This window comes from Chrysochloris asiatica, unplaced genomic scaffold, assembly GCF_000296735.1.
Source record: "Chrysochloris asiatica unplaced genomic scaffold, ChrAsi1.0 scaffold00056, whole genome shotgun sequence".
Taxonomy (NCBI): Eukaryota; Metazoa; Chordata; class Mammalia; order Afrosoricida; family Chrysochloridae; genus Chrysochloris; species Chrysochloris asiatica.
The window spans coordinates 8,053,036-8,080,893 of record NW_006408574.1 but is presented as its reverse complement, the minus strand read 5'-3'; the positions used below and the strand labels follow the sequence as shown (position 1 = coordinate 8,080,893).

The window sequence follows — 27,858 nt, the reverse complement described above, 5'->3', positions numbered from 1 at the left end:
TTGGTGAAGTCTTCTGATGCACATACATTTTTAATTTTCAGTAATGTCCCACTCATCTATTTTATCTACTTTTGTTTGTGTAATTTTCAAAATGTTTGGTAGTCTGTGTATTCCCTGTATAAGAGCCCTCACACTTCTCCCTATTTTTTCATTGATGACTTTCATAATTTTGGGATTTACAAAATTTTAATCCATGCTGAGTTCGTTTTTGTATACGGCGTGAGGTAAAGATCTTGTTTCAATCTTTTGCATATCGCTTTCCAGTTCTGCCAGCACCATCTGTTAAAGAGACTATCTCCTCCCCATGTAATATACCTAGGCACTTTGTCAAAAATCAGTTGGCTGTATGTGGATGGGTTAATTGCTGGATTCTCAATTCTGTTCCATTGATCAATGTATCTTTCATTGTACCAGTACCAGGCTGTTTTGATCACTGTAGCCATGTAGTAAAAATTGAAATCGGGGTGTGAGAGGCTTCCAACCTTGTTCTTCTTAAGCAGTGTTTTGCTTATCCTGGGTCTCTTTCCTTTCCATATAAAGTTTGTAATTGTATTTTCCATCTCTTTGAAGAATGTTGTTGGAATCTGGATTGGGATTGCATTATATGTGTAAATTGCTTTGGGCATTATTGACATTTTCACCCATTTTGAGTCTTCCTATCCAGGAACATGGTATGTTCTTCCACTTCTGTAAGTCTCATTTGGTTTCTTGTAGTAGTGCTTTGTAATTTTCTTTGTATAAGCCCCTTATTTCTCTGGTTATGTTTATTCCTAAATATTTCATCCTCTGGGTGGCTATTGTAAATGGTATTTCTTTCCTAATGTCTTTTAGGACAGTTTGATTTCTCTATAGCGCTGTCATTGTTGCTATAGAGGAATCAAACTGATTTTTGGATGTTGCTCTTATACCTTGCCACTTTGCTGAATCTTCCAATGAGGTCTAGTAGTTTTTTTTACTGAATCTTTGGGGTTTTCTATGTATAGGATCATATCATCTGCAAATAGAGTTTTATTTCCTTTTTGCTAATTTGGATGCCTTTAATTTCCCTATCATGCCGTATAGCTCTGGCTAATACTTCCAAAACAGTATTGAAAAGGAGCAGTGACAAAGGGCATCCTTATCTGGTTCCCGTTCACAAAGGGAAGGCTTTCAGTTTCTCTCCATTGAGAGAATGTAGGCTGTTGGTTTTGTATATATGTTCTTGACTATGTTGAGGAATTCCCCTTCAATTCCTACTTTGTTGTGTGTTTTTATCAGGAATGGATGTTGGACTTTGTCAAATGCCTTTTCTGCATCAGTTGATATGATCATGTGGTTCTTTTCTTCTTATTTATGTGACGGATTGCATTGATTGTTTTTCTAATGTTGAACCATCCTTGCATCCCTTTTATGAAACCCACTTGGTTGTGATGTATTATTTTTTTGATGTGCTGCTGGATTCTGTTGGCTAGGATTTTGTTAAGAATTTTTATGTTTATGTTCATGAGGGATATTGGTCTGTAGTTTTCTTTCTTAGTGATGTCCTTTCCTGCTTTTAGGATGAGGGTTATGCTTGCTTCATAAAAAGTATTAGGACATTTTCTGTCTTCTTCTATATTCTGGAGTAATTTGAGTAGAATTGATGACAGCTTTTCCCTGAATGTTTTGTAGAACTCACCAGTGAAGCCATGTGGGCCTGGATTTTAGTTGGGAGTTTTATGATGACTTGATCAATTTCTTCTTTTGTTATGGGTCTGTTCAAGTTTTCTACAACACTCTGTGTAAGTTTTGGTAGGTCGTGTTTTTCTAAAAATGCATCCATCTCTTTTAAGTTTTCAAATTTATTGGAGTACAGCTCCTCATAGTATTCTGTTACTATCCTTTTGATTTCGTTTGGTTCTGTTGTGACATCGCCCATGTGGTTTCTAATGCATGTTATTTGTGTCTTCTCCCTCTTTTCTTTGGTTAGGTTTGCCAATGGTCTGTCGATTTTATTAATCCTTTCAAAGAACCAGCTTCTTGTCCTGCTGATTCTTTCTGTAGCTTTTCTGTTTCCCATCTCATTTATTTCTGCTCTTATCCTTGTTATTTCCTTTCTTTTGGTGACTGTAGGTTCCCTCTGTTGGTCAGTTTCTAATTGTTGGAGATGCTGTTAATGTGTTGATTTTGGTTCTTATTTTTGGATGTGCGCATTTATCACAATAAATTGCCCTCTCAGCACCACTTTCGCCGTGTCCTAAAGATTTTGGCATGTTGTGTTTTCATTCTCGTTTGTTTCTAGGAACTTTATGAATTCCTGTTTAATTTCTTCTACTTCCCAGTCGCTTTTCAGCAGGGTGTTGTTCAGTTTCCATGTATTCAACTTTATTTCCTTAGTCTTCTTGTTGTTGATTTCTAGTTTTATAACATTGTGGTCTGAAAAGATGCTTTGTAGTATTTTGATGTTTGTAAATTTATGGAGGCTTGCTTTGTGACCTAACACATGGTCATTTCTGGAGAATGTTCCATGTGCACTGGAGAAGAAAGTATATTATATTGTTATTGGGCTGAATGCTCTGTACATATCTATGAGGTCAAGTTGGTTGATTGTGCTGTTTAGTTCCTCTGTAACTTTGTCGAGTTTCTTTCTGATTGTTCTCTCCCTTTTCGAAAGTGGTGTATTAAAATCTCCTACTATAATTGTAGACTTTTTTTTTCTTTTTGATGTTCCAGGCTAATCTACAGATCTCAAACTCCCCACCATCAGCCAGCTTACTCCTGCCTTGTGTCCATGGGTAGAAGGAGACAATAGAAGGGGGGCTGGGAGTCAGTGGTCCCACTTTGTTCTGACCCATAGCGGCCAAGAAAACCCTATGGTGCAGCTCTGCTCTGATACCCACTGGGTTGCCGTGAGTTGGAATGAACTGGACAGCAACAGGTTGAGTCGTTTTGCTTTGCACTTAGAATACCTTCCTTGTGCTTTGAGCCTTGTATCTTCTTTTCTTTTCTGGCATCTTGAGACTTTAGAGAAAGGAAGTTCTGACCAACGTGATGAAGAACTCAGAAGCCCTGTGCTATTTTTCTTGCTACCCATACCCCTTATGAATTCCTCTACATTCTAAGCCAGTCAGGCTGAAAATAGCATCTAGATTAGCGCAATGACAAGGAAATGCTCTGTGATGTCACACGAGAAACCATTGTTTTCAAACTTTAAATCACCCGAAAGCCCGCGAGACCACAGCTGCTGGATTCTATCCCGAGAGGTTCCAATTCCAGAGGTCTGGGTGGGGTCCTGAGAATTTTCATTTCTAACCAGTTTCCAAGTGATTCAGATGCTGCTGGCCCTAGGCCCACCTTGATGTGCCCAGTCTTAGACTGCTCCAGAATGGTACCACTTGTCCTACTCATCTTGTGGGAAGACTGGTCAGACTGTCCTTTCTCATGTCTTAGAAGGTGTTTGTCCTTCATCTATACGAGGGAGCTTCAAAAAATTCATCAAAGACTTCCGTTATCTTTTCATTCCATTTTTCCATAAACACTTTGATGATTGACGATTGTTGTTGCTATTGTTGTTAAGTGCTGTTGGGTCAGTTCTGACTCATAGCGATCCTGTACAGGATTTCCAAGGAGCTACTGGTGAGTTTGAACCAGCAACCTTGAGATTCTAACTGACCTTGTGGTCTGGTACTTTACCAAAACCAGAAGAGACATATGTATGAAGAAGCAGGATTGATGGAAGCTATAGCACATGTTTCTAGAACAGAAACCAAGTTAATGAGAACAGGAAAGCCTCTCAAGCACAAGGAGTCCTAGGCACAAAGAAGAGGACTATCTGGGGAGAAAGTATACATGATCCCTTCTTCTTGAGTGAGTGCTTGGCTCTAAGAAACACTAATCCAGTTAGAAATTTTGCTCTATAACATCCAGACTAATAGCTCACACATCTCATTAGAACACCGGGCACAAACTAGGCCCATTCATCCTAGATGAAGATAGGACCCCCGGCAGCACAGTGATTACAAGATGGGCTGCTAACTGGAAGGTCAGCAGATTAAATCTCCCAGTTGCTCCGTAGGACAAAGATGAGGCTTTCTGCTCCCAGAAAAACTTCCAACTTCAGAAACCCCATACTGGGTCACTATGGGTCGGAACCAACTTGATGGTACAGCACCACCTCTACCACCTAGACAAAGAGGCACAAACCATGGGTAAGCTGCTTGGTTTAATTTTTTTAGCACTTGAAAAAAAAATGTACAGCAGTTTGAACACTCAGTCTGCAGACCTCCTTGGAGGTCAAAGATTTCATTCATACGTACAAAATTAGTCTTACAAATTTTTTTTTTTTTTTTTTTTTTTGGCAATTTCATCTGAGTAACCCGTTTTCTCCTATTGCCATTGTCCCAACTATTGAAAAAAAAGTTTACAATAATTTACATAGAAATATTTTCAAAGTGCTTAAGAATAGTGATTGTTCTCTGGGATATTTACAAGTGGCCTGTACAATGTCTGTACACGTGATACACACTATGACACACTTTCATCGCTGGAATATGGCTTTCTAGGAAAAGTGCATATTTGGCCAGAGGTTGGCAATACTGTCTAGAAATTCAAGGGTTACAGAAAGTTGGTAACATCATCCGTAGCTGAAGTCAAATGTGGACAAGATTATTTATAAAAGCAGTATCAAAACGGCCAAGGACACAAGCTTGATCCATGCCAAGATATCTTGATGTTCGCCCAGCCTGGAGGAACGAAGACTTCAGCTACTGGCGCGGTTACCATCCAAGGTGTGGTAGTGGAGACTGAGACCTCAAAGGTCACCACTGGCTCCCAGGAGTCACGCCAGGTCATCATCTGTACTCACAACTGATATCTGTGGAGAAGAAAAAGCAAAGGGATGAGGCCGTTGCCTGGCTATGACTCTAGTCCCTAACATGGACCTTGCTACTGAGCGGGTCATTCAGAGACCAGTGGGACAGATAACCATTCAAGATCAAAAGGGCAGCCTGTACCTAAGGACAAAATTCAGAAGGGTTGGGAAAGAGGTGGAATGGAGTATTCCCTGAAGGGGGTTGTAATCATTGAAATGAACCCAAGTGTAGGATTTGCTGAATATAAAATGGATGAGCCTTCACTCAATTCCCAATAAAAACTTCCCCAAACCCCAAAACCCAATGGAGCTTGAGAGAGAGGGGAGTTCAGACACAAAGCAGCATTGTGTTCAATCATTCATGTACTGAGCTGAGATTGAATGTGGACTTGGTGGAACTCGAAGACAGTGTGATGGATCTTGTCTGTTCTAGTTAATAATCCTAAATCCTGCAGAAAAATGTCAAAAAAGCAAATGTGTATCATGAACTGGCCACACTCTGCATTTCACCAGAGTGTTTGAGAGGGGAGGGTTTGGCAGCTGTCTTGTTCCAGCCTGCTCTGCTCCCCAAGTGAGAGCCAAATGCTCCGTTTGGGCTTCATGTGAAGAATCAGCTAGAAGGAAAGTGAGCTGTGCTAGGCGGAGGGGGCATTCCTCAGGGAATCTTGCCCACAATGCTGACTTCAGGGCAACTTCCCTTTGGTAAGCTGTGCTAATTTCCTTCAATATATCGTATACATAGTTAATTTAATAGTTCAAAAAAGGAGCTACCTGGTCAGATAGTGTTGAATGATGATGCATTGAGGGGACTGTATCATTGCAATGAAACGAAATGTGATAGGATGAGTGCAAAACCGATGTTCTCCTAGGAAACTGTCACTCAAGTCACAGTAAAAGCCTGAAACAGAAAAAGGAGCTACTTGGCTCATGTTATGGTTTACAGGCAATGTCTATGAGGGGGCTTTCAAAAGTTCGTGGAAACATGGACTGAAAAGATAGTTGAATTTTTCCACAAACTTTTTGAAGCCCCCTGGTCTAACTGAAGTATCCCATAGAGTGATGAACTCATGTTGACCTAGCTAGGTACCACTGTAGGTGGTCAGGTACCTATCAACTGACTTCCTATATGCCAGGCGACTACACTGTCTACTCTCCAGATACGAGATGAGGCATTTGGTGGCTTCATGTTCCCAGCAAGCCACACTAGGAGTGGGTGGTCACAGCCACGGTGCACAGAGGCCGAGGAGACTTACTGCTGGGTATGTGTGGCCCACAGAGGCACTGTGTCTACCAATGTCGATGGAAAGGTCTTCCTCGGTGGTCTTCAAGTACACAGGATTGTCAAAGTTCATACTCTTCATGTTCTTGTGTTGCCAATTCTGCCACATCAAGTAGCCACCAACTGCCGCCATTGCTAAGAGCACTGGAAAGACAGGAGGGCGATGCAAGGTCTAGTTCAGAACACACAGAACTAAGGCGCCCACGAGACCAAGAGACTCAACAGGAGCCAACACTTCATGGGAGCAGTGGTGGAATCCTCACACCTTTCGTGTGGGAGACCGGGGTTCGATTCCAGGCCGATGCACGTCATCAGTGGAGGTCTTGTGTGGTGCTAAGATATTGAATAGGTTTCAACAGACCTTTCAGATTAAGAGACTAGAAAGAAAGGCCTCATGATCTAGTCCCACAGCCAGTAAAAAGCCTACAGACACAAGTGTCCAATCCACAATACACCATGTGCATGCACAGGACCGGGCAGAGCTCTGTTGTTTCGTGTGGGGTTGCCATATGTCAGGAGCCGACCCTGTTGATGACAAATGTCATGTTTTGTGAAGCTGGGACACTTGGAAGCTAGACTAAAGATGAGCTAAAGCTTTATAAATTCAGTTCGGGAGCTAAGTGTTACGCTGTGGACGGGTACAGAGCTGGCCGAGCGTGGAGTCCAGGGCCACACCTCTGGAATGGCAGACATTTCGGGAGGGTTCTTTAGGTTGTTCTGGTGGGTAAGCTAAGCTGGGAACACAGGGACTTGGGACAAAGAGGTCATGATAGGAAACTGTCTTCTAATTCCCACATCTGATAATACACTAGGCTTGAAAATTCTCACCTCTCTGTCATTTACCCTCTACTAGACCTGAAGCTCTCTGGGAAAGCAGGGAAGCACTTGAGCCTCATCTCTGCATGAAGCGTCAACAGATTTCAAAGGTGATTAGACACCCATTCTTCACTATGAGGGGCTTATGGTAAACCGAGGTAGGCGAGGCTGACAATCTGTCATTTCCAATTGAACATGTGCAACTGCCAGTTCCTGCTCTCAGTTTACCTCCGAAGAGAACAGGCAATGTTGTGGATGGAACTGTGTCTCCCAGATTACACCTGAAGCCCCGGGGCACTTGTACCTTTGCGTTTCCTGCCATTTGGAAACAGGGGTTTCCTTTTGTTGTGTTACTGAGATCTTACCAGGATAGGGTGGATCCTAAACCTAATCACTTCTGAGAGGTTCCAAGAGCAGCACAGACAGACACACAGAGAGGAAGGCAGGTGCTACATGTTGACCAAGCTAAGACACCCCAAGGAACCAAAGAACTCCCCGAGTGGCCAACGGGGCAGGAATTCACACAGCTGAAACCCTGAAGTGGACGAGTTCAACCTCCAAAACTGTGCAAAAACTGCTGTCTGCTCTGTCAAACCCCCGACTCGCAGGAATTCCCGCAGAATAGGACGGAGTAGGCAAGCCATTGTCCCCAAAGGGGAAATCCAGCATTCCTAAGGGCTACGACATCAGGGGTCATGGGAACGTTCCGGAGGAGCGCCAGAATTGGAGTAGAAACATTAGTGGGGTATCTCAGAAGCTCATTGGAGTCAGACAAGCAAAGAATTCTACTTACAGAGAGGAAGAACTGCCCAGGCAGCCGACGTCGCTTTGGGGGGGACGCTGACCTCTGACACGGTGGTGGTCACATTGACCCCTACAGGGGAATAAAAGGAAGCCATTTAGAAAGTTCTGGGTTTGTACGGTGAAAACTACCCATTAAGGTTCGAGTTTCACGCTTTTATGTTTGTTATTGCTATTTTAACACCTACGCCATAAACGAGGGGGGCTTCAAAAGCTTGTGGGAGAATGAGATTGAAAGAGAATAGAATTTTTCCATGGGCTTTTTGAAGTTCCCCTCCATTACCTCTGGCCTAGCGGATTTGAGAGTCCCAGGCAGTGACAGACAAGTTCACTAATGGCTGCTCTAGAACAGAAACTGTGATGAGTCTGGTCAGGTTTGTCATTGTGTGTGTGTATGTGTTGGTTGTAAGGCTCTGGGGTTTCAACTAAGTTACCAGTCAGCGGCAGAACTAGTTAAGGAAGGCTACATTAACTACTTAAGCGACAGGTAGAGAGTATGACTGTTAGCGGAGACGGTGCGTGCGTACACTGAGTCCAGTACCTTCAGGAGCTAGGACACTAGTTGGTGGACATTTGGTTGTGCTGGAATCTTTGATCTCACTGTAAGCCACAACACTTGTAGGACCTGAATTACAGAAACCAAGAACCTGGTTAACGCCGAGGTTCAGAGCCTGGCTGCCAAGTTCAAGAAGCCATTCCAACGGTGGTTAAATTCAAACCATTGGAGACAAGACAGTCATTGAGGAATTAATTAGTCACTGGTGTGGCAAAAAATTGAGACATCTTCATGCACACACAGGGGTCAAGGTTCACAAGCGTTTGGGCAGGAAAGTCGGCGTTTGGAAATTGACAAAAACATGCACAGACACACTTCATGAGCCTGCTAGACAATGTCCCAGACCCCCTGATTCAGTGTCATCATCGAGTCTGACTCATCATGTCCTCCACCCTCCATCCTTAGCCACCTTATGAGACAATGTAGACCTGCCCCACAGCTTCCAAGCAGTAATTATGTAAACAGACGGCCACATCTTTCTATAAGGAGAGACTGTTGGGTTCAAACCGCCGACCTTCTCGTTAGCATTCTGGTGCCTCAACCACAGCTTCATCAGGGCCCACTGATCATGTCTCAGGCTCCAAACCAGCACCCCCACTGCCATCGAGTCGATTCCGACTCATAACAACCCTGTATAGGGTTCTGATACTGCAAATCTTTAAAGGAGCAGACAGACTTATCTGTCTCCTGTGGAGCAGCTGGTGGGTTTGAACTGCCAATCTTGCGGTTAGTAGTTCAATGTTTAATCCAAATGCACTGGAGATAGATGACCAGGTCTGTCAGTCTCAATTGCTGCCAGATTGTCTTGTAACTCTTTTCTCAGTCCCTGCAGAATTACGCTAAAACAAACCCTACCCCATGCTTTCTACAATCAACATGCAGATTTAATGAATCACTTATGGCTGAGGACAGAAGACGCAAATATAAGACAAATTTAAGTGCGCGTTTAAGACAGTACCGCCCATTGAGGTTTTGGGAGTTCTAATAACTGTGGCCTTCCCTTTTAACATAATTCCAATCTTTTCCTCTTTGAGAAGGTAAATGTCAGGAAATGTACAGCCTTATCAAGTCAGTTCTGACTCACAGTGGCCCTGTAGGACAGAACTGCTCCGTAGCATTTCCAAGACTACATCTTTACGAGAGCAGACTGCTTCATCTTTTTCCCTCAGAGCGGCTGATGGGTATGAACCACTGAACTTTCTATTAGCAGGCCAACCCTTAGCTCACTGTGCCAGTCACCAGGGGTCTTGACATAGTAAGACTTCACTGATCTGCAAATTTGTCTAGCATAGAGCAGCCATGGGAATAATTGGTACAAATTCGGATGAGGCTGGTGGACACTTAGTTGTTGTAAAGTGCTGTTGAGTTGGTTCCGACTCATGGTGATCCTGTTTGGGGTTTCCTAGGAGTGGCTGGTGGGTTTGAACCACTGACCTTGCAGTTAGCAGTCTAGAGCTTTCCCTATAATGCCACACTAGGACTCTTTTGAAACTCATTGAACGTTGCAAAGTGTGAAGAGTCAAGTTTGAACTAATGGCGTACACGGGCACTTAACACGCCACCTTAGCAGGTATGTTCACATATCTCTCCGAATAGTTCATTTCAACAAGCCAGTGTCTGAGCGAGTTCCTTCCTACATCCCCTGCTCTACTTGTGGCTGAAAAGCAAGAAGCCTTACTTTGGCATTTCCGGCCATTGTTCTCTAGGTTGAATCCATTGGGGCAGGAGCAGGTGAATTTAGGAGAATGATCGTTAATCTGCGGTGCTGGCAGGCAGAGATATTCACATCCTCCATTCTCCATGTCTTCTTCACACCAATTTTTACCTAAGGAGCAAAACAGTCCTTCAAATACAGACGTACAGATGTAATGAGTGTCTACTGGGTGCACAGCTCTGTTCTAGAGGCAGAAAAGAGGAGGATGTTTCCCAAGAGATTAAGCATGCCTGCTCTGTGAAATCTGCACATTAACCCAATGCCAAGGAGGAAGTCTGGAGACACAGGCAGCTGGCCGGAAGAACACCCCAGATCCAAAGAGACTTCCTGGAGATTGAAGATGAGTTATGTCTGGTGCGGAAAGGGGTGGGCCAAGTACAGCCTGCCCCCTGTCCCTGGGTCCCATGGATGAACACTGAGCTTAGGCAGTGTTGACTTGGCGTGCTGGGCAGGATGCGGAAGGACTCACAAAATCCCACAGCAGGTGCCCTACCTGCACATCCCTCTCATCTTGCTCTGAGCACATGTCAACCTTCCCAGGAGCTACGTAGCTAAGTGTACGTGGTATGAGGCACCTGGCCAAGCCCACTGCTGGGTCTGTCCCCAGCAGGGAGGGAAGGGGCACCTGCTCCTACAGATGGGCGTGTGCAGACATGTCCCCGTGTTTGCATCAGAGCATGCCTGCTGGCCACATGGACTCAAAGTCCACTAGTCAAGTTTCCCCCTTAGTTTGGGACACTCGTAGGTGTCAGTGTGATCTGATCAGTATTTGACTGCTTTGATCAGTGAAAAGATCCTATTGTTTTTGTTCCAGCATTACAGCAGGGGAAGAGATATCAAGGCACATGCATTGTTGCGAAAATCCTTCTTGTCTGTTGAGTTATCAGCCCAAAATCCACACTAGGAAAAGCCATAGAATGCCAAAATACTTAGAGCCCTTTACTTTGTCCATAAAAATAAAGCAACACTGAACACTTTGTCATTAAGATGGTACCCTGTCCCAAAAGATTTGTAAGAGTGTACTCAGTAGAACTGAATTTGATCAGGATTGAGCACTGTAATTGCATTTAAATCACACAGTGAATGGTAAAATTGTATTAAAAAAATGGAAACGAGAAACTGTATGATGCCTAATTCAATATAACTAAATATCCTTCCTCAATAAAAGTCTGAGAACCCTTTAAAAAAAAAAAAGCCAATCTTGCTGTCTCTTCTCCCTGTGAGCGAAACGTTATGCTGTCCAGTGTCTGTGGGTGGGGAGCCTCAACATCTACAAACTACAGAGCACGTTACTATCCTCCACGTGAGGCAGAAACAGGTGACACTTGCTTAGCAGGTAAGGAGAGAACAGGTAGAGAAAGGAGGTGAGGGACCAGGGTTAGCATCCACTGTTATTGTAAAGCTTCGAGTGAAGGATCAGAGGAAGGAGACCAAGCATGTTCCTCTGACTCGTCCTGCCTCATCCACACAAGTGGACAGGAGTCCAGGTACAGGGCGTTAGGAGGGAGTTACTTAGATAGAACCAACCACGGGGTTTCAGCAGCACACTGATAGCACCAGATGTGTTGGTACAGCTAGGTAATCCACATAAGAGGCAGAATGGAGGGTATAGGGCAAGCCTGTGGCCCCAAAGCCACTCTGGAAGCTGGTATAATGTCTCAGCAAGAGGATACGGAAGAGAAGGAAGTAAAAACTCAACATTGGAGATCGGAAGGGATTATAAGGGCTGAGGTTCTGAAGCCAGTTCACTGGGAAACTAGAAGTAAAATACAGCAAACACCAAGTTGGAAGTCTTTCAGACAGGGCACAGAAAGGCAAACGTTTCATTAGGGACACCCAGCTGGTCATGCTGTTGCCTCTCAAGTAGCCATTAAGCACCATGTTACCTGCTGGCTGTACTAGTTCATGATAGACAATAATGTCTTGGGCATCATTCAGGTTGTTCACCAGAGTGGATAGCTCCGAGCCGGTGAATTTATTGGCACCATAGACGGCTTCGTTTTCCCCATCTATCCAGTAGACACGATCCTAAAAGAGAACCCCCCAAATCAGCAGGTCCACCAAAGAACACCAGTCAGTATCAAAGGTCATCCTGATTTACTGGCCATTTAGTGGGCCATCTTGCCTGGTCAGATACAAAACAACGAGAGAAGCACATCCGGGTCATGCAGCACTTTGAGGACTGTACATGGCAGCTGTACCAGGCTTCAAGTGCCAGCAGTTCCTCGAGCCACGTTGTCTCTGCCCATCGGGTTCTCTCTCCCCAAAACACTACGGGGATTCAAGGGTGGATACTGTGATGCACATAGATGTTTTACCTCAAATATTGTTAACGCCAGAGGGTGAGCAAGGAATTCCAGCGACTTCAGCACTACCCGGCGATCTTGGCCATTCAAGTCCACGCTGGATAGCATGTGCAACTTGGAATCAAGCCAATAGAGGCGGCTTTTTATAAGGTCTAGTGAGGAAAGAAATCGTCGTGGGATGAGGAGGTAGCAGGACAATGGCGAACACCAGCTATACCTAAGGAATCTGTGATTCTACTTTGATGCTTTCTCTGGAAGTGGGGGACCCTAACTGAGATCCCACAAATTTCTTCCAACAGTCTGCCACACTTCTACCTCTGATTTTTTTTTTTTTTTTTTTTCTCTCAGTGCTAATGGGGTTTGTCGTTAAGTGCAGTCGAGTCAGTTCCGACTCATAGCAACCCTGTATAAGGTCTCTGGAGGAGAGGCTGGTGAGTTTAAACCACCATCCATGAAGTTCAAACTGACCTTGTAGTCCAATGTTTTATCCACAGCACCACACCAGGACTCCTGTGTGGTGCTGCAGGATCAGCATTGGACTATGACCTGCAAGGTCGGCAGTTCAAACCCACCAACGGCTCCTTGGAAACCCTATACAAGGTTGCTAAGAGTTGGAACTAATTTGATGGCACTTAATACCAACGACAAAGGGGTACCTCAGATTCTCAAAGTAATTGACTTAGGAAACATGAAGCACCTTATGTTGGTATCATGGGTCCCTGACTCAGGATAATCCCATGTGCAAAGGCTGCCCTGCCCTAGGCCATCTGTGATCGGCTTTCATTGGCTAATGTTTACATGTAGCTCTCCAGGACTTTTTTCCTAGTCTGTCTCAGTCTGGAAGCTTTTCTGGAACCTGCTCTCAGTATTGTAGCAAGTCATAAGGCCCAACTGAAAGGCAGGTAGAGGTGGTTACATATGAGGTGCAGTGGCCTGGAAGCTGAGCATTCTACTACTGAGCCAACAACGCCTACAACCACGTGACGGACCAGAAATAGCGAAACCCACTGCCACGGAGTCACTGTGGGCTCACAGTGACTCTACTGAGGCAGGCACTGGGTTCCAGCTCCCAGAGGACACATCTCACACCAAGGACAGAGTCCACATTCCAGGAGCTGAACATCAGACCGCCTCATCCCCACGTGTTTGTCACAGATAACCGCCTCATGTTGCAGACTCCTCTCTTGGAAATAACAAAGCCCCCAAGGTTAAAACTTACTTGCTTCGGCTTCTGTAAACTGCCTCCCTGCTCGCTGCTCCCTCCCCACCGTATGAAGTAACACATACCAGTCTTACACGCCCCCCTTCGTTCACTCTGTAACGCCCCAAAGAGCCAAACACTATATAAACTAGGGTCCTTCCTATAAACGGGGCTCAGTCTCTGGATAAGAATCCATTGAGCCACGTGTAGGTACAATAAAGTCCTTTCTTTGTTACGATCCACGTGGCGTTGGCAACTCCTTCAGCGTGACTCCGGTAACACCATGAGGGGTTGCTGGGACTGCAAATCTTTACAGATCGGTAGACAACCTCATCTTCTCTCACGGAACAGCAGCCCAACACCTGACACAGCACCACGAGATTATTGTTGTTGTTGTTGTTAGGTGCCATCGAGTCAGTACTGACCCATAGTGACCTTATGCACAGCAGAATGAAACACTGCCCGATCCTGAGCCAACCTCACCATTGTTGCCATGCTTAAGCCCACTGATGCTGCCACTTGGCCAATCCATCTCATTGGGGGTCTTCCTCTTTTTCTCTGCCCTCTACCTTACCAAACATGATGTCCTTCTCCAGCGACTGGTCCCTCGTGACAATTATGTCCATAGTATGATTATGGGCAGTATTAATGAATAAGTAATGGGTGTTTGTTGGTGTTGTTCAGCGCTGTTAAGTCAGTTCCGACTCATAGCAACCCTGCGTGGGGTTTCCGAGGAGCTGCTGGTAGGTTTGAAGTGCTGACCTTGTGGTCAATAGTCCAGTGCTTACCCTACAGTGCCGTGTCAGGACTCCAGTAATGAATTAGAAAATATTAATGAATAATTCCCATATTATGCTGTTGTTAACTGCTGTCAAATCGGTTCCGACTCATAGCGATCCTGCATTGGGTTTCCATGGAGTGGCTTGTGAGTTTGAACTGCCGACCTTGTGGTTCACATGTACCTTGCAGTCCAGTGCTTTATTCCACAACACCAAACCAGGACACATTGTGATGGTGTGATGGTGGTATGCCATGGAGTCGGTTCTGACTCATAGTGACCCTGCATAGCGTTTCCGAGGCTGTAAATCAGATGACGGGAGCAGAAAGCCTCACTTCTTGCCCATGGAAAAGTTGGTAGTTTCAAACTGCTGACCCTGCGGCTAGCAGCCTGACTCATAACCACCATATTACCAGAGCTCCTTAGGACACATTATAGCAAACATTACTTAGTAACAACTTAACAACAGGCTTTGGTCAAGAGGTTAGTGTTTTGTTGTTCTTCCTCTGGTAAGTCAGAAGAAAACGGTTCTAAGTTTGCCACCCAGGAAACGCTGTGCAGTCGTCCATGCCAGGCACGCTGAGTAAGGGTCCCTGCGGACAACAAAAGCGAGGAACCAGCGAGCAGGTTACTTCGTACGTCCGCCACTCCACACTATTGCTCAGGGAACTAGCTGCCATCAAACTGGCTCCAACTCATGGTGACCTCAGGTATGTCACACAACCGTGCTCCATAGGGCTTTCAATGGTAGATTTGGGGGAAGCAGATCACTGGGCCTTTCGGCCTAGCACCCCTGGATGGACTTGAACCTGTGAACTTTCAGTGAGCAGTTGAATGCATGCACCCTTTGCACCATACAGACACCCCATTGCTAAGGTGCTCGCATCCAAAACATCCTGCAGCAGAAGAGATGACTGGCGTTTTCTCTGGGAGTCACCTGCTGTCATATAAGTGGAACTGGGAGTGGAGGCAGGAGGGACATACATACCCAGGGTAATGCCGTTGGGCCACTGGACGTCCCTTGTCACTAGCGGCCGCCGGTCAAATCCGTTCATCCCTGCTTGTTCTATCTTAGCTGGCTCTCCCCAGTCTGACCAGTACACAAAGCTGGGAAGAATTCAGTTAGAAAGAAGCCTCAGTGGAATCAAGTAGCTTGCAACAAAAGTTCAAAGAGTAAACAGAAAACTCTAGTGACTGGTTCTCTCAAGACAGAAACAATCAAAGGTCTAAGTTACGTGCTTGGTAAGCAAATTTTCACACCAGTATCTCTAGAAGCTCACCATGAACGAAGGTCACCTCTAAGCAGCTGAGGCTGAGATTTCAGCCCAAAGTCTCAAGGTTATGTTTTCCCTTTCAGAAGACTGGATGACAGATGGCTTACTGTTGGTGGTAGGAACTGGCTGGCTGTGTTCTGGGGAGGCCACCTGTGGGTCCTACAGCTTCAGAGCGAGAGTGGCCTAGTGGTTAAGCACTACGCTCCTATCCTAAAGTTGTTTGGTTTGAATCTAACTAGCGGTTCTGCAGAAGAAAGACCTGGAGATCTCCTGTAAAGACGACAGCCTAAAAACCCCTTTGGGGCAGTTCTACTCTGTTATAGAGTCACTGTGGTCAACACCAACCGAAGAGAATCAACAACAATGCCCAACTTCCTAAGTTGCCATTCTGTGTGACTTAGTGGCAATTTAAGGAAGCCCCTCCATGCAATGTTTCTGGAAAGTTCTATTCTTTCCAGGGGACTTCTAAACAATGTGTACTATGAGAGGTAAGCCTGGAGGAAAAAACAGTTACCAGCATTCCAACAATCATGTTTGCTCATCCACAGCTGACCTGGCTGAACGTTCACCCCAAATAAAAATCACTTCCATTGAAGGAGGGTGAGCACTGGGCTGTAGAGGCAACGGTGGGTGTTCATGAATGATCAGGAATGCTGGTTATTAATTATCAACTAACATAGACCACGGAGCTCACAGGCCGTGCCAATGGGTAATGCATTTGGTTGCTAATCAACAGGTTGGTGGTTGGGAGTCTACCCAGGGATGCTGTAGAAGAAAGTCCTGGTGATCTGTTTTTGAGCGATCACAGCTACCAAAGGCCTTATGGAGCACAGCTCTACTCAAACACACCCAGTGGGGGAGGGAGGCCACCATGTGTTGGGACTGACTTGATGGTACCAGGTTTTATTTGCACAGTAAGCATTTCCCTCAAGGTAAGGCTGGCACAGAGACAAGGCCACACAGAGGGTTTCTCGACCACGGAACTATCAACGGCACAGCCTGAGTCATTATCTGCTGTCAAGGGCGATCAGTTCTTGGGATTTCAGTCTGGATTCAGGCATGGGGAAAGGTCCTGGCCCAAGCAACACGAAGACAACCCTGGAGTACAAACCCAGACAAGGGATCCACAGCGATGGAGGCAGGCTCTCGTAAGTCTGAGTTAAACAGGAACTTCCTCTTGGTTCCATCTAAGGTAGCTACTGAAATAGTCTTAGAAGCCGCATCAGTCCAGTAGATGGTCTTGTACACCCAATCAACAGCAATGGCTGCAGGATTATAGACATTCTCGATCATTTTAACATGTCTACCAACCTTGTCATCAATTGAGGCACTGCAACAGAATAGGCCACAAGAAGGGTAAGAGTTTGACAGCATCAGAGCCTGCAGAGTGGACGCCCTGCTCACACCCTGGTCAGTCACCATGTGCACATAAAAACTCTCACATCACTGCTCAGGGACAACAAACTGCATATCACCACTACCTCACATTACACTCTCTACGTCATCACTACGTCACCTGACACTCTCCACGTCACTACGTCACCTCACACTCTCTACGTCATCACTACGTCACCTGACACCCTCCTCACTACATCACCTCACACTCTCCACATCACTACATCACACACTCCGCGTCACGTCACCTCACACCCTCCTCACTACATCACCTCCCCCTCCACGTCACTACGTCACCTTATACCCTCCTCATCACTACGTCACCTGACACGTTCATCACCGCATTACCTCACACTCTCCATATCATTATGACACCTCACACCCTCCATGTCATAACTATGCCCCATCACATCCTCCTTGTCACTACGTCACCTCACACCCTCCAAGTCACTATGTCATCTCACACTCTCCACATCATCACTGTCACATCACACTCTCCTCATCACTCCGTCACCTCACACCCTCCACCATCACTATGTCACATCACACCCTCCTTGTCATTATGTCACCTCACACCCTCCACGTCACTCCATCACCTCACACTCTCATCACTACGTCACATCACTCTTCATATCACCGCTCACCACTCAAATGACTGAAACCCGTTGCCAACTCATACTATGTTAGCAAGGCTGTAGGGAACCCGGTTGTCTTCTATCTACAAGAAAGACAAGTTTCTCATGAAGCCTTGTATCTGAGCAGCTATGAGCTGGCCTTCTATAGTCCCCAATAAAAAACAGCCGCCACCACCATCTCTAGTTGTAACAACAATGAGTAGTTAGTTCTCAATGAACTGTAGAGGAAGGGGAGAAAATACGAAAAATTAAGATGTCGTCAATGACAGTGTTGACTAGAGCCATTTCTTTTCTTTCCAGACAATGGGACTTCTAATCGGGAACTGAGATGAGTTGCTCTGTGGGACAAGCAGTTCATGGGCTCAGCTGCTAACTGAAAGGTTAGAGTTTCCAGTTCACCCAGAGGCACCCTCGAAGAAAGGCCTAGTGATCTATTTCCAAAAACTCAGCCACTGAAAACCCTATGGAGTGCTTGAGTTGGTGTCAACTTGATGACAACTGGTGCTGGTAAACCAGGGACTGATAGTGATTTCACAAAGAGTCAGAAACAGTGTTTAAATGGACATTCCCAGGTTCCTAGATGCTAGATTAGACCTAGAGGTCAGAACCTTCGATGCTAAATCTCCTCCCTCTAAACTTTCCCACAGGCAAAGTGACAATACTTATACCAAGGCACGCAAACGCAACAGGAAGTTACCTGAATATAGCCTTTTGGCTCAGATCAGCCCAGAACAACTTCTGAGCAGCTATGTCAGCGTCAAGAGCCACAGTGTTTCTTAGCTGTTCAACTAGCTGGATGTATTCTTTCCTCTCTAAGCCAATCTTCCTGATGTCTCTTCGATTAGTGAAGATCAGACTGGGCTCTTTGCCTACAAGACAGGAGTCTCACTGTTAGAAGGTGAGGTCATTTCAAGTCACTTTTTCTCCACAAAGGATTTCGTAGAGCTAAGGAGGTACAGGTACCCTGCCCAGAATCCTCATCCTGGTACTCAGAAGCAATTCCTATTGTCGAGGACGATGGTCTGGAGATATCAAGGCATTCCAAAATAGGGCAGTTGAGGAATTACGGAGTCTCTTATTTGAATTATGCTCAAGGTTCAAGTTTCTTCAAGAAGGAGAAAGTAAGTAACAATGGTTGGCATTTATGGAATCATATGCAAAAAGGCAGGTGTCTAGGGAAACGATTTCACCTATGCTATTGCACCATGGGAGTCCCAGGCTGGTGCAAATGGTTAACACTTTCAGCTGCTAACTGAAAATCTGGAAGTTCAAGTCCACCCAGAGATATTTCGGAAGATAACCTGGTGATCTGCTTTTAAAAGATCGTAGCCACTGGAAACCCAACGGAGCAGAGTACTAGTCTGAAAGACACATACGTGGAGCCACCCTGACCTGGACACAACTAGGGGCCACTGGCTTTTGGTACTGCCCCCACCAAGAGCTCTGCCGCACTGTTTCTGAATTCTGTTCTAGTCTCACACTAGGTTTGTTGGTGGCAGTCACCGGGTGTCCCTTCCATCAGCATAAAGGCACCAGAGCAACACCGTTCCAAGTTCGTTACCTACTGCCTTGCACACGCCAGTAGCAAGATCCATCTGATAACCACGACTACATTCACACTTGTAACCGCCTTTTAAGTTGATACAAATTTGACTGCAGATTCCTGGATTTTGGCATTCATCAATATCTAGGAGGGAAATTAGAATTAGGCTTGCGGTTTCTATGCCTTACCTGATAACATTGTCTGCATTTCCCCAGCAGCCCCAGGGTCCCGTTTTCTTCTTGGACTCACCTCCACAGGTCTTCCTGTCGATCAGCTCAAAGCCTGCTGCGCAATCACACTCGTAACCTATCACTAGGTCTCTGCAGATGTGTGAGCAACCCCCATTGTTAACCAAGCACTCGTTCACATCTGAAACAAAGACGCGCATCAGTTATCCCACGATGGGCCGAGCCCTCATCCACCCTATTGTGGTGGTGAAGTGCCGTCAAGTCCGCTCCGACTCATAGCAACCCTGTATAGGGTTTCTGAGGAGCAGCTAGTGGGTTTGAACTGTGGACCTTGTGGTTTGCAGTCCAGTGCTGATCCTACAGCGCCACGCCTGTCTTAAAAACATGCAAAAATCTAGGCTGTTTGGGTTGTGTGCTGACAGCCGGGGGTGGGGGTGGGGGGGCATGAGGTATATACCTTTTGGTTGTTTGATGATGCAATTGTAATCATTGCAATGAAACAAAATACAATAGGATGAATATAATGTTCTCCATTATAAACTATCATATAACCCACAATAAAAACTTAAAAAAAAAAAGATGATATACAGAAAACAAAAATGAGAAAGAAAATCCAGGCTGTTTGTGATCACTTAGGTTGCTAGGCTGGCCAAACCCATGATGAGTCAAAGGTTGAATCATCTGTTTCAGAGATAAGGCATCCCAGGGTAGGTTGGGGGAAGAATATTAATGCCAAAGATGGTGCAGTGGTTAAGTGCCTGGCTGCTGAAACGTTGGCAGTTGGAAGCCATCAGCCACTCTTTGGGAGAAAGACGTTGCAGTTGGTGTGTGTATGCACAGATGACAGCCTTGGAGACCCTGTGGGGCAGTTGTCCTCTGTCCTCTAGGGCGGCTATAAGTCAGAAACAACTCAATGACCAGGAGTTTTGCTTTGTTTTCTTTGGAAACTTAATCCTCTGGCCAAGGCCAGTTGGTTTAGCAGCACTTAGCTAAACTTTTGCATTGCTCCCGAGTGATCTAGAACAAACTCCCAATCAAATCCACAGCCCATTCCAACTCTCAGCATCCCGACATAGGGCTTCCGAGACTGCAAATCTCCACGGGGGCTGACAGTATCACCTTTCTCCTGTGGAGTGGCTGGTGGATTTGAACCAGCAACCTTGCAGTTAGCACCCCAGTGCTTAACCTACAGTGCCACCAGGGCTCCTTGTGGCAATCTATTTGGGGTTAGATTACTAACTGGCTTGTCACTACATGGGCTATTACATGATAAGCATTCACCTGTATGTCCCAACACTGAACTGGGTTGGGAAGCAGCAGTTACCCCAAGTCTGATCTGTGGCACACAGACAGAAGCCCCCCAGCCCTGGTCTGAGCAAGGCCCTGGACTTACGACATTCCTTCAGGGGCTCATCACTCCAGTCCCTGCAGTCCTGTTGTCGGTCACACACTTTGCCCATCTCGATGCATTCTCCGCTCTGGCATTTGAACTTCCCAGGGCCCAAGCACTGGTTGACTGCGAAGAGACACGCCCTTAGCGCGTCTGCGTCTGCGTGGGACCTCCCCCCGGGATCCCTCGCCGAAGCACACCTCACTGTTTTTTGCAGTTGAGTCTGCGTCTGCGTGGGACCTCCCCCCGGGACCCCTCGCCGAAGCCCGCCTCACCATTCTTGCAGTTGACTTCATCGGAGCCGTCCACACAGTCTCGGATTCCGTCACACTGCCTGCTGCCATGGATACAGCTGCCATCTTCACACTCAAACTGGTCGGGCCGGCAGGTTCGAGAAGCTGCTGGGAGAGACGACGGGTGTAGGATGAAGCCGGCCAGCTTCAGGGTGGCCCCTGGGGACCGCGCCGGGCCAGCGGGCGGCTACTCACGACAGCTGATCTCGTCGCTACCGTCCTTGCAGTCGGGATCACCGTCACAGCGCCATTTCTTGTGAATGCACTCGCCGGAGCCGCACTGGATCTCACTGGCCGGGCAGCGCGTGTGAGTGGCCGGCTGGCGGCCACACTGCTCCAGGGACTCGTCGGACTGGTCAGCACAGTCGGCGTCGTTGTCGCACACCCAGCTGAGCGGGATGCAGGACGACGAGCTGCACTGGAATTCGTGGGGGCCGCAGGTGGGCGGGGCGCAGTCCAGCTCATCGCTGCCATCGCTGCAGTCGTCCTGCCCATTGCACACAAAGTTCCTGGAGACGCAGCGGCCGCTGGAGCAGGTGAACTCCTCGGCGCTGCACGTCACGTTGCCTGGGGGGACAGACGGGGCCTGGGCATCAGGCACGGTCCTTTCAGGCATCCTAGCTCTCTAGCTTAACCTGAAGGCTGGGAATCTTGTCTGATTGTGTCAAACATGCAGAGACTCCAAGGAAAAGAACGGAGAGAGAGAACCCAGACAATCGTCCGAGGATAGACATTAACTGGGTAGAAGCACGCCAACACGCTCCTTAAGGGACAGGCAGGCTTGGAGATCGCAGGCACACACCACCTGCTGAGGGCCAGTCCATTCCGGCTCCTAGCCACCCCTCGTGTGTCAGAGTAGAACTGTGTTCCGTGGGGTTGTCTTCTTCAAGGCAGCAGGTTGCCAGGATTTTCTTGCGCAGTGCCACTGGGTGAGCTTGAACTGACAACCTTCCGGTCAGCAGCCAAGCACAAGCCGCTCAGACAACCCAGGGGCTGACCTCTGGAAGGTGGAGCCTGTTACCCTTCTTGTTGGGCCAGGTTTCCCAACGTTGGTTGAGGACCGATGTCACCTAACCACTGGGTGACTGTGACACACGTAACAAGCATTAAGGCAGGACCGCCAAAGAGAAGCCATCATGTGCCTCACTATTTGGGTCCTTTAAATAATGAGTAAGAAGAATAAGTCTTAAATATTTTCAATTTTCAGAAAAGTCACATTAGGTCAAGGGTCACAGTCTCTAGCCACTCTAACCCTACACTAACCAGCTTGTGCTTGCATTTAAATCCCTGCCAAACACAGGAAGGTCACAATTTGGTGGTGAATTGAGTGGAGGCTACAGCTCTCTTGGGAAGCAAAGTCTAGTTTCAGAGGGAAACGTCCACACCTCAAGGGCTGGTCAACACACGAAGCACAACTCTCCGGTTGGCCACCGGAACTCATTGGACTAGGTGCAGTGGTCCTGGCCTCTGTAGGCGACTTCTCTGAGCTTTCATCAGCTGGAGCCCAGAGCTCCACTAATTCCAGGAGACCCCGTTGCTTGTCCCACGTGGGAGCTGTAGGCTTAGAGGCTCCCCGTAAAGGGCGGAAGCTTAAAAGAGCTTTCCAGCGATGTTTGTTCAACCCAGAGATTTTCCCAGGGCCTCACCTTTGACAGGTAGCCTTGGATTACACAATCTCCAAGAGCGGAAAGATGAAAGAGTAGGAAACAGAGCTCGCTTTCATGTGCTGGGACTATGACAGGTGTCAAAGACAATATAGCCTGGGTTTACTTTGCTTTGGCTATGTGTTGGGAAGGTGCTAACGTAGGTTTCTGGGCCAGTTCAACATTTGGAAAAGTTAACAACAGAATCTCGTTTAGAGGTGAAGAAGTGCTTGTAGGGTACTCAAGGAATTTATTCCACTAAGCAAATCGATTAGACTTATCCAGGTGTGAGCCGGTCCCCCTTCTCCTCTGGTTTCATTAAAGCTTAGGAATTACTACAGTGCAAGAGGCAAAACAGGTGCCATTGCACCAATTTTGACTCTAGGGGACCCTATGTGTTTCAGAATAGAATCACACTAATGGCTGTGATCTGAAGGAAGCAGATCACCAGGTCTTTCTTCTGAGGCCCTCTTGGGTGGTGGTGGTGGTGGTAGTGGTGGTGGTGGTGGGGAGCTGAGGGGACTCAAACCATCAACTTTTCAGTTTGTAAATCAGTGCTTTATCATTTGCATCACCAGAAACTTCTCAGAGGCAGAAGCCTAGAACAACTCCTCCTTGGAGACTGAAGCGTCTTGGATGACTTACCTTCTTATCTCTATTCATCTACAAGAATCACCAAAGCCAGCGATGGTCAATGACCATGTGAGCTGCTTTCAGAGGCTTGGGGAGGTTAAGGAAGGATGAGTGGATCGAACTCGCATGTTCTCAAGCAGGTAGGGAAGGCACTGAGCAGTGGTCAATCTAGACAGATCTTCAGTGTACGGCTGTTCCCCCACCCACCCTGCTTGGATGAAAGGGGGTCTGTAAGACACACCACTGCACACTCGCCTTCTTACCACAATTTTCTTCATCTTCTCCACGGTCACAATCACTTTCACCATCACACCTCCAGGACACAGGGACACACTGAGTGGAAAGGGTCCCACAGCTGATCTCATTTATGCGGCATGTTCTCATATCTGTTGATGATATACAGTCTCAAAAGAGCCTCGACATGTATCGCTGCCAAGCTGCTGTCCCTGAGCTGTCACTACAGCAGTGACCCTTGTCGCTCAGAGCCCGGAACACCGGGGACACGCCTCTGACCAGCGGAGCCTGTGTTGGTCCTTGGCCAGTGCCATTCCTGAGAAGTTATGCCAACCTACGCTGGCTGGCAGTCCACCTGAGCCGCACCACTTCTCCGTTTCCGGGGTCATTCCCGGTTTTGGCTTTCACTTTATTTGGCTGTTGTTGGATGCCATCGAGTCACTTCTGACTCATGGAAACCTTACAGAACACAGTAGAACTGCCCCCATAGGGTTTCCTAGGCTGTCACCTTGATGGGAGCAGCTCACCAGGGGCTTTTCGCCAGCAGAGCCACTGGTGGTTCTGAACCACCGGCCTTTTGGTTAGCAGTTAAGTGCCTGACATTATACCGACAGGGATCCACTGAATCAACATGGTTAGGTTTATTAGCTGGTCTGGTGTTACCAAAACCCCAAATGGCTGCCGTTGAGTGGATTCCAACTGCTGGCGATCCTGTGTGAGTCAGAGTAGAACTGTGCTCCACAGGTTTTCAACAGCTGTGATCTTTTAGAAGTAGATTGGCAGCACTTTCTTTCCTTGGCACCTCTGGGTTAGTAGCCGAGCAAAAACCATGATTGGTCTGAAGGCTATCAAGTGGGCACATCCAGATAGTTTCCTTTAAATTGCCAGCTGAGCAGACATCTTTAGGCCAGATCCCCTGTATTGGCAACCTCTGAAACCTCCTTTAGAATAACATCTGGCAAAGAAGAGAATTGCTTTAACTCGGGACTTTACCAGGTTGTCCTCCACAGATGTGCTCACCTCAAGTCCAGCCAGAGGTACCTCGTAAGAAAGTCCTGGCAATTTACTTCCAAAAAAACTCAGCCCCAAATTGGGGCTGAATCTTTCCTGAACTTGTCTTTGCCTATAACGTCACACCTGCCTTGATTCATATTCTCGCGACTTCCTTCATTTCTTACTTGGCAACACTGGTCTTTCATTTTTCATCTGATTTTCCAACCATTTCCCAGATCTAAGCTGTGTTCAAGGTACCCCTCCACTCCTGGTGCTTCCCTGGGCCTCTCGTGCCTCCAAATGAACTCTAAGACTTTCTGCACCTCAACATTCAAAACTTCTCCAAGGAACCCAAACCATCAGCCTGAAGCACACAGTTAGACATCTGCGTACCTGTGACATCACTTTTATGTAAGAATAAGCTGAAATGTCCCAGACTCAATAGCCTTATTTACACAGCTCTTAACAGCCACAGTCGCTCCTGTCACCCCAGCCATTGCACTTTCAGAGACATATTTGTTTATTCGCAATATGAGAAGCATCTAGAAGCACATCAGGGGCCTCCGGCCTCCCACAGTGACTTACTTCCCTGGCCTAGACTACCACCTGCTCAGAGTCATTGTTGTTGTTGTTGTTATATGCCGCGGAGTCAGTTCCAACTCATAGCGACCCTGTACCGGATTTCTGAGGCTTTAAATCTTTACGGGAGCAGAAAGCCTCATCTTTCTCCCACGGAACAGCTGGTAGTTTTGAACTGCTGACCTTTCAGCTCGCAGCCTGATTCGTAACTACTACGCTACCAGAGTCATTACCGCCACATATTTGAATCTGTGCACCTAGTCAAGGAGTTCGAAATCAAAGCTGCTGGCTTCAGCCCGCAGTTTTCAAAAGCGAACAGCAAAGCTACCCAAGAGACCGTAAGCCTTGCTGGACTGGGAGTGGGTGGGTGGGAAGGGGTAGTCACGGGGCATTCTGAAAAGGAGACTGATCAACTGTCTGTGGTTTGACTGACTTTGGGGTCAAACGGTCTACACTAGAGAGAGGACAAAGGAAAACTAGTAAGTGAGGATCCGGTTAAGCAATGCTTAGAGCCAGGAGACATGGCGCAGCTGGGAAGGGTCTCATTTGACACAAGCCATACTCACGGCACTGCTCCGGGTTCTCATCGGAGCCGTCTTCACAGTCGGGGTCCCCGTCACACTGCCATCTGTTGGGGACACACTGGCCATTGTTGCACACAAAGTCCGACTCTGCACATGTCTTCTTGACTACAAAAGAGAAGGTGTGTTTGCAAGTCTGAAACCAAAGCCACGCGCACATGAAGGGGAAAAGTCTGCACTCATGGAACACGTGGTGAACGTGCCCAGCTACTAAGACAAAGGCTGGGGCTTGGAGTCCTCAGAAGAAAGGCTGGGTGATCCGCTTCTGAGAAGGAACACAGTTACACTCGGACACACACAGGATCAACATGAGTCAGAATCAACTTGACAAGCAACAGGTTTGAGTTTTTTAGTGTTTTGCTGTTTTGTTTTTTCCTTTGCAAAAATATAGCTGACTCAGTTAGTACCCTGCTGCTGCCAATATTCAGGGGCAGCTGTAGAAAAAGCCTGCTTTCTTCAACCGACAAAGGACGCCATTCCAGTCAAAAGCTGACAAAGGCCGCCCATTCTCTGACCACCCAGGGACAGCTACAGTTCGCTTCTTGCCTGAGATACAGTTGTGTGCTCTTCCTGTCTGTCCGCCAAGTCATTCAAGTTGAATAGCCACTCGTTTCACCCTATGATTGGATCATAGTATAATGTACCAGGGCCATTTCCTAACCACACAGCAAGCCCAGATAATGAATACTCTCGCCCCTATTAGTCTACGTAAGGAGCCCTGGTGGTGCAGTGAGCTAAGCACTTGGCAGCTAACTGAAAGCTTGGTGGTTTGAACCCACCACAGAAGATGTGGCTGAAGATCAGCTGTCCGAATCCACCAGCGAACTCCGTATGAGAAACACCAGGCAATGTGCTCCCATAAGGATTACAGCCTAGGAAACCTTATGGGCTGTAAAGAGAACTGGTGGCGTGGTGGTTAAGGCTTCGGCTGCTAATCAAAAGGCTAGTGGTTTGAACCCGTCAGCCACTCTGATGGAGAAAATCATGGCCGCCTACTTCCATAAAGATTATCATTGTTGCTAAGTGTATTAGGTTTCCAAGAAGTAACTGGTGGGTTTGAACCACTAACCTTGTGATTAGCAGTCCAATACTTATCTTACAGCATTACACCAGGATCCCATAAAGAGCACAAAGTAGGAACCCCTCTGGGACCATTCTATTCTGTCCTGCCAGGTCACTGTGAGTTGGAATCAGCTCGGTGGCCACCTGTGGTTGGCGGGAGCGATTATTTGTCTGAGGACTATTTTTAGAAAAGCAGATGGCTACTTTTATGATGTCCCAGGTTAGTTCATCCTAAGTCAGATAAAGAAAAAAGCCTTCCACACATGAAGAGATGAACTACTCGCAAAGAAAATGCAGCAGGTTTTACCAAATACATAGTTCCAGAGGAGGAATCGCTACACACAGCAAGAGAGCGGTTGCCAAGGGTGAAGGCCTTCTAGGGAGTTATTTTAGGGAGAGGGATCTATTACCAAGGTAACACAGAAATAGTGTAGAACTCCAGAACTTGGGGAAGAACACCTCAGTGCTCAAATGCAAGGGCTGGGAACGTGACACAGAAGCGCACTCTTCCTGGTCCTGAGACTGGATGTAGGCTTCCTCTCAGAGCCTGCCGAGTGGATTTTCTGTTTCCAAAGGGCTTCTTCAGGTGGGTGTGTGGTCTGAAAACATTCGTGGCGGTGCTCGCCCGCTCAGGCTGCAACCAGCCCTGCTGTCTTCTCTGTCCCATTTTATTAATTATGCAAGAAGAAGTGGATGGCCATCACAAGGCAAACTACCCCTCACAGTGACTTTTCTCCTTCATTTCTCGTCTAAGCAGGGAACAGCTTCACAGAACGAAGATGCTGTCAGCAGCACTCACAGCATTGTCTCCGGATCTTTACAACTTAGAACAAGGGTTGTGGTTAGGGTTGCTATGTGCTGTGAAGTCTATTCTGATTTAGAGTGACCCTATAGGATCAGGGATGGGGAGCGTCCTCTCTGTGGGTCATATTGTTGTTGTTAAGTGCCGTTGAGTCAATTCTGACCCATAATAATCCTGTATAAGGTTTTGGAGGCGAGGCTGGTAAGTATGAACTGCCGACCTTGCGGTTCAAACTGACCTTGAAGTCTAGCGCATTAACCTGTAGTGCCACACCAAGACCAAATATATCAGGCTAATTTTTAAGGTCAGCGGTTCGAAACTACCAGCCGCTCCG

At 46.9% G+C, this 27,858-nt stretch overlaps 1 protein-coding gene across 2 annotated transcripts in view; it reads right to left on the bottom strand.

Annotated features, from left to right (window-relative positions):
* Positions 1 to 4,161: 4,161 nt before the first annotated feature.
* The window catches only part of VLDLR (very low density lipoprotein receptor), a 51,847-nt gene continuing 28,150 nt past the window's right edge, over positions 4,162 to 27,858 (bottom strand). The window contains exons 3-19 of one of the 2 annotated variants that reach the window (XM_006863742.1): positions 25,646 to 25,768; positions 23,537 to 23,659; positions 21,193 to 21,564; positions 20,980 to 21,102; positions 20,708 to 20,830; positions 19,376 to 19,495; positions 19,145 to 19,270; positions 18,281 to 18,452; positions 16,665 to 16,883; positions 15,268 to 15,386; positions 12,313 to 12,452; positions 11,881 to 12,022; positions 9,959 to 10,105; positions 8,266 to 8,349; positions 7,717 to 7,797; positions 6,082 to 6,251; positions 4,162 to 4,831 (exon numbers count right to left, since the gene is read on the bottom strand). In XM_006863742.1, coding sequence (XP_006863804.1) covers positions 4,796 to 4,831; positions 6,082 to 6,251; positions 7,717 to 7,797; positions 8,266 to 8,349; positions 9,959 to 10,105; positions 11,881 to 12,022; positions 12,313 to 12,452; positions 15,268 to 15,386; positions 16,665 to 16,883; positions 18,281 to 18,452; positions 19,145 to 19,270; positions 19,376 to 19,495; positions 20,708 to 20,830; positions 20,980 to 21,102; positions 21,193 to 21,564; positions 23,537 to 23,659; positions 25,646 to 25,768 — 2,420 coding nt within the window. In that variant the 3' untranslated portion in view covers positions 4,162 to 4,795. The remainder of the gene's footprint in view (positions 4,832 to 6,081; positions 6,252 to 7,716; positions 7,798 to 8,265; positions 8,350 to 9,958; positions 10,106 to 11,880; positions 12,023 to 12,312; positions 12,453 to 15,267; positions 15,387 to 16,664; positions 16,884 to 18,280; positions 18,453 to 19,144; positions 19,271 to 19,375; positions 19,496 to 20,707; positions 20,831 to 20,979; positions 21,103 to 21,192; positions 21,565 to 23,536; positions 23,660 to 25,645; positions 25,769 to 27,858) is intronic. The other variant, XM_006863743.1, reaches the window with a different exon arrangement.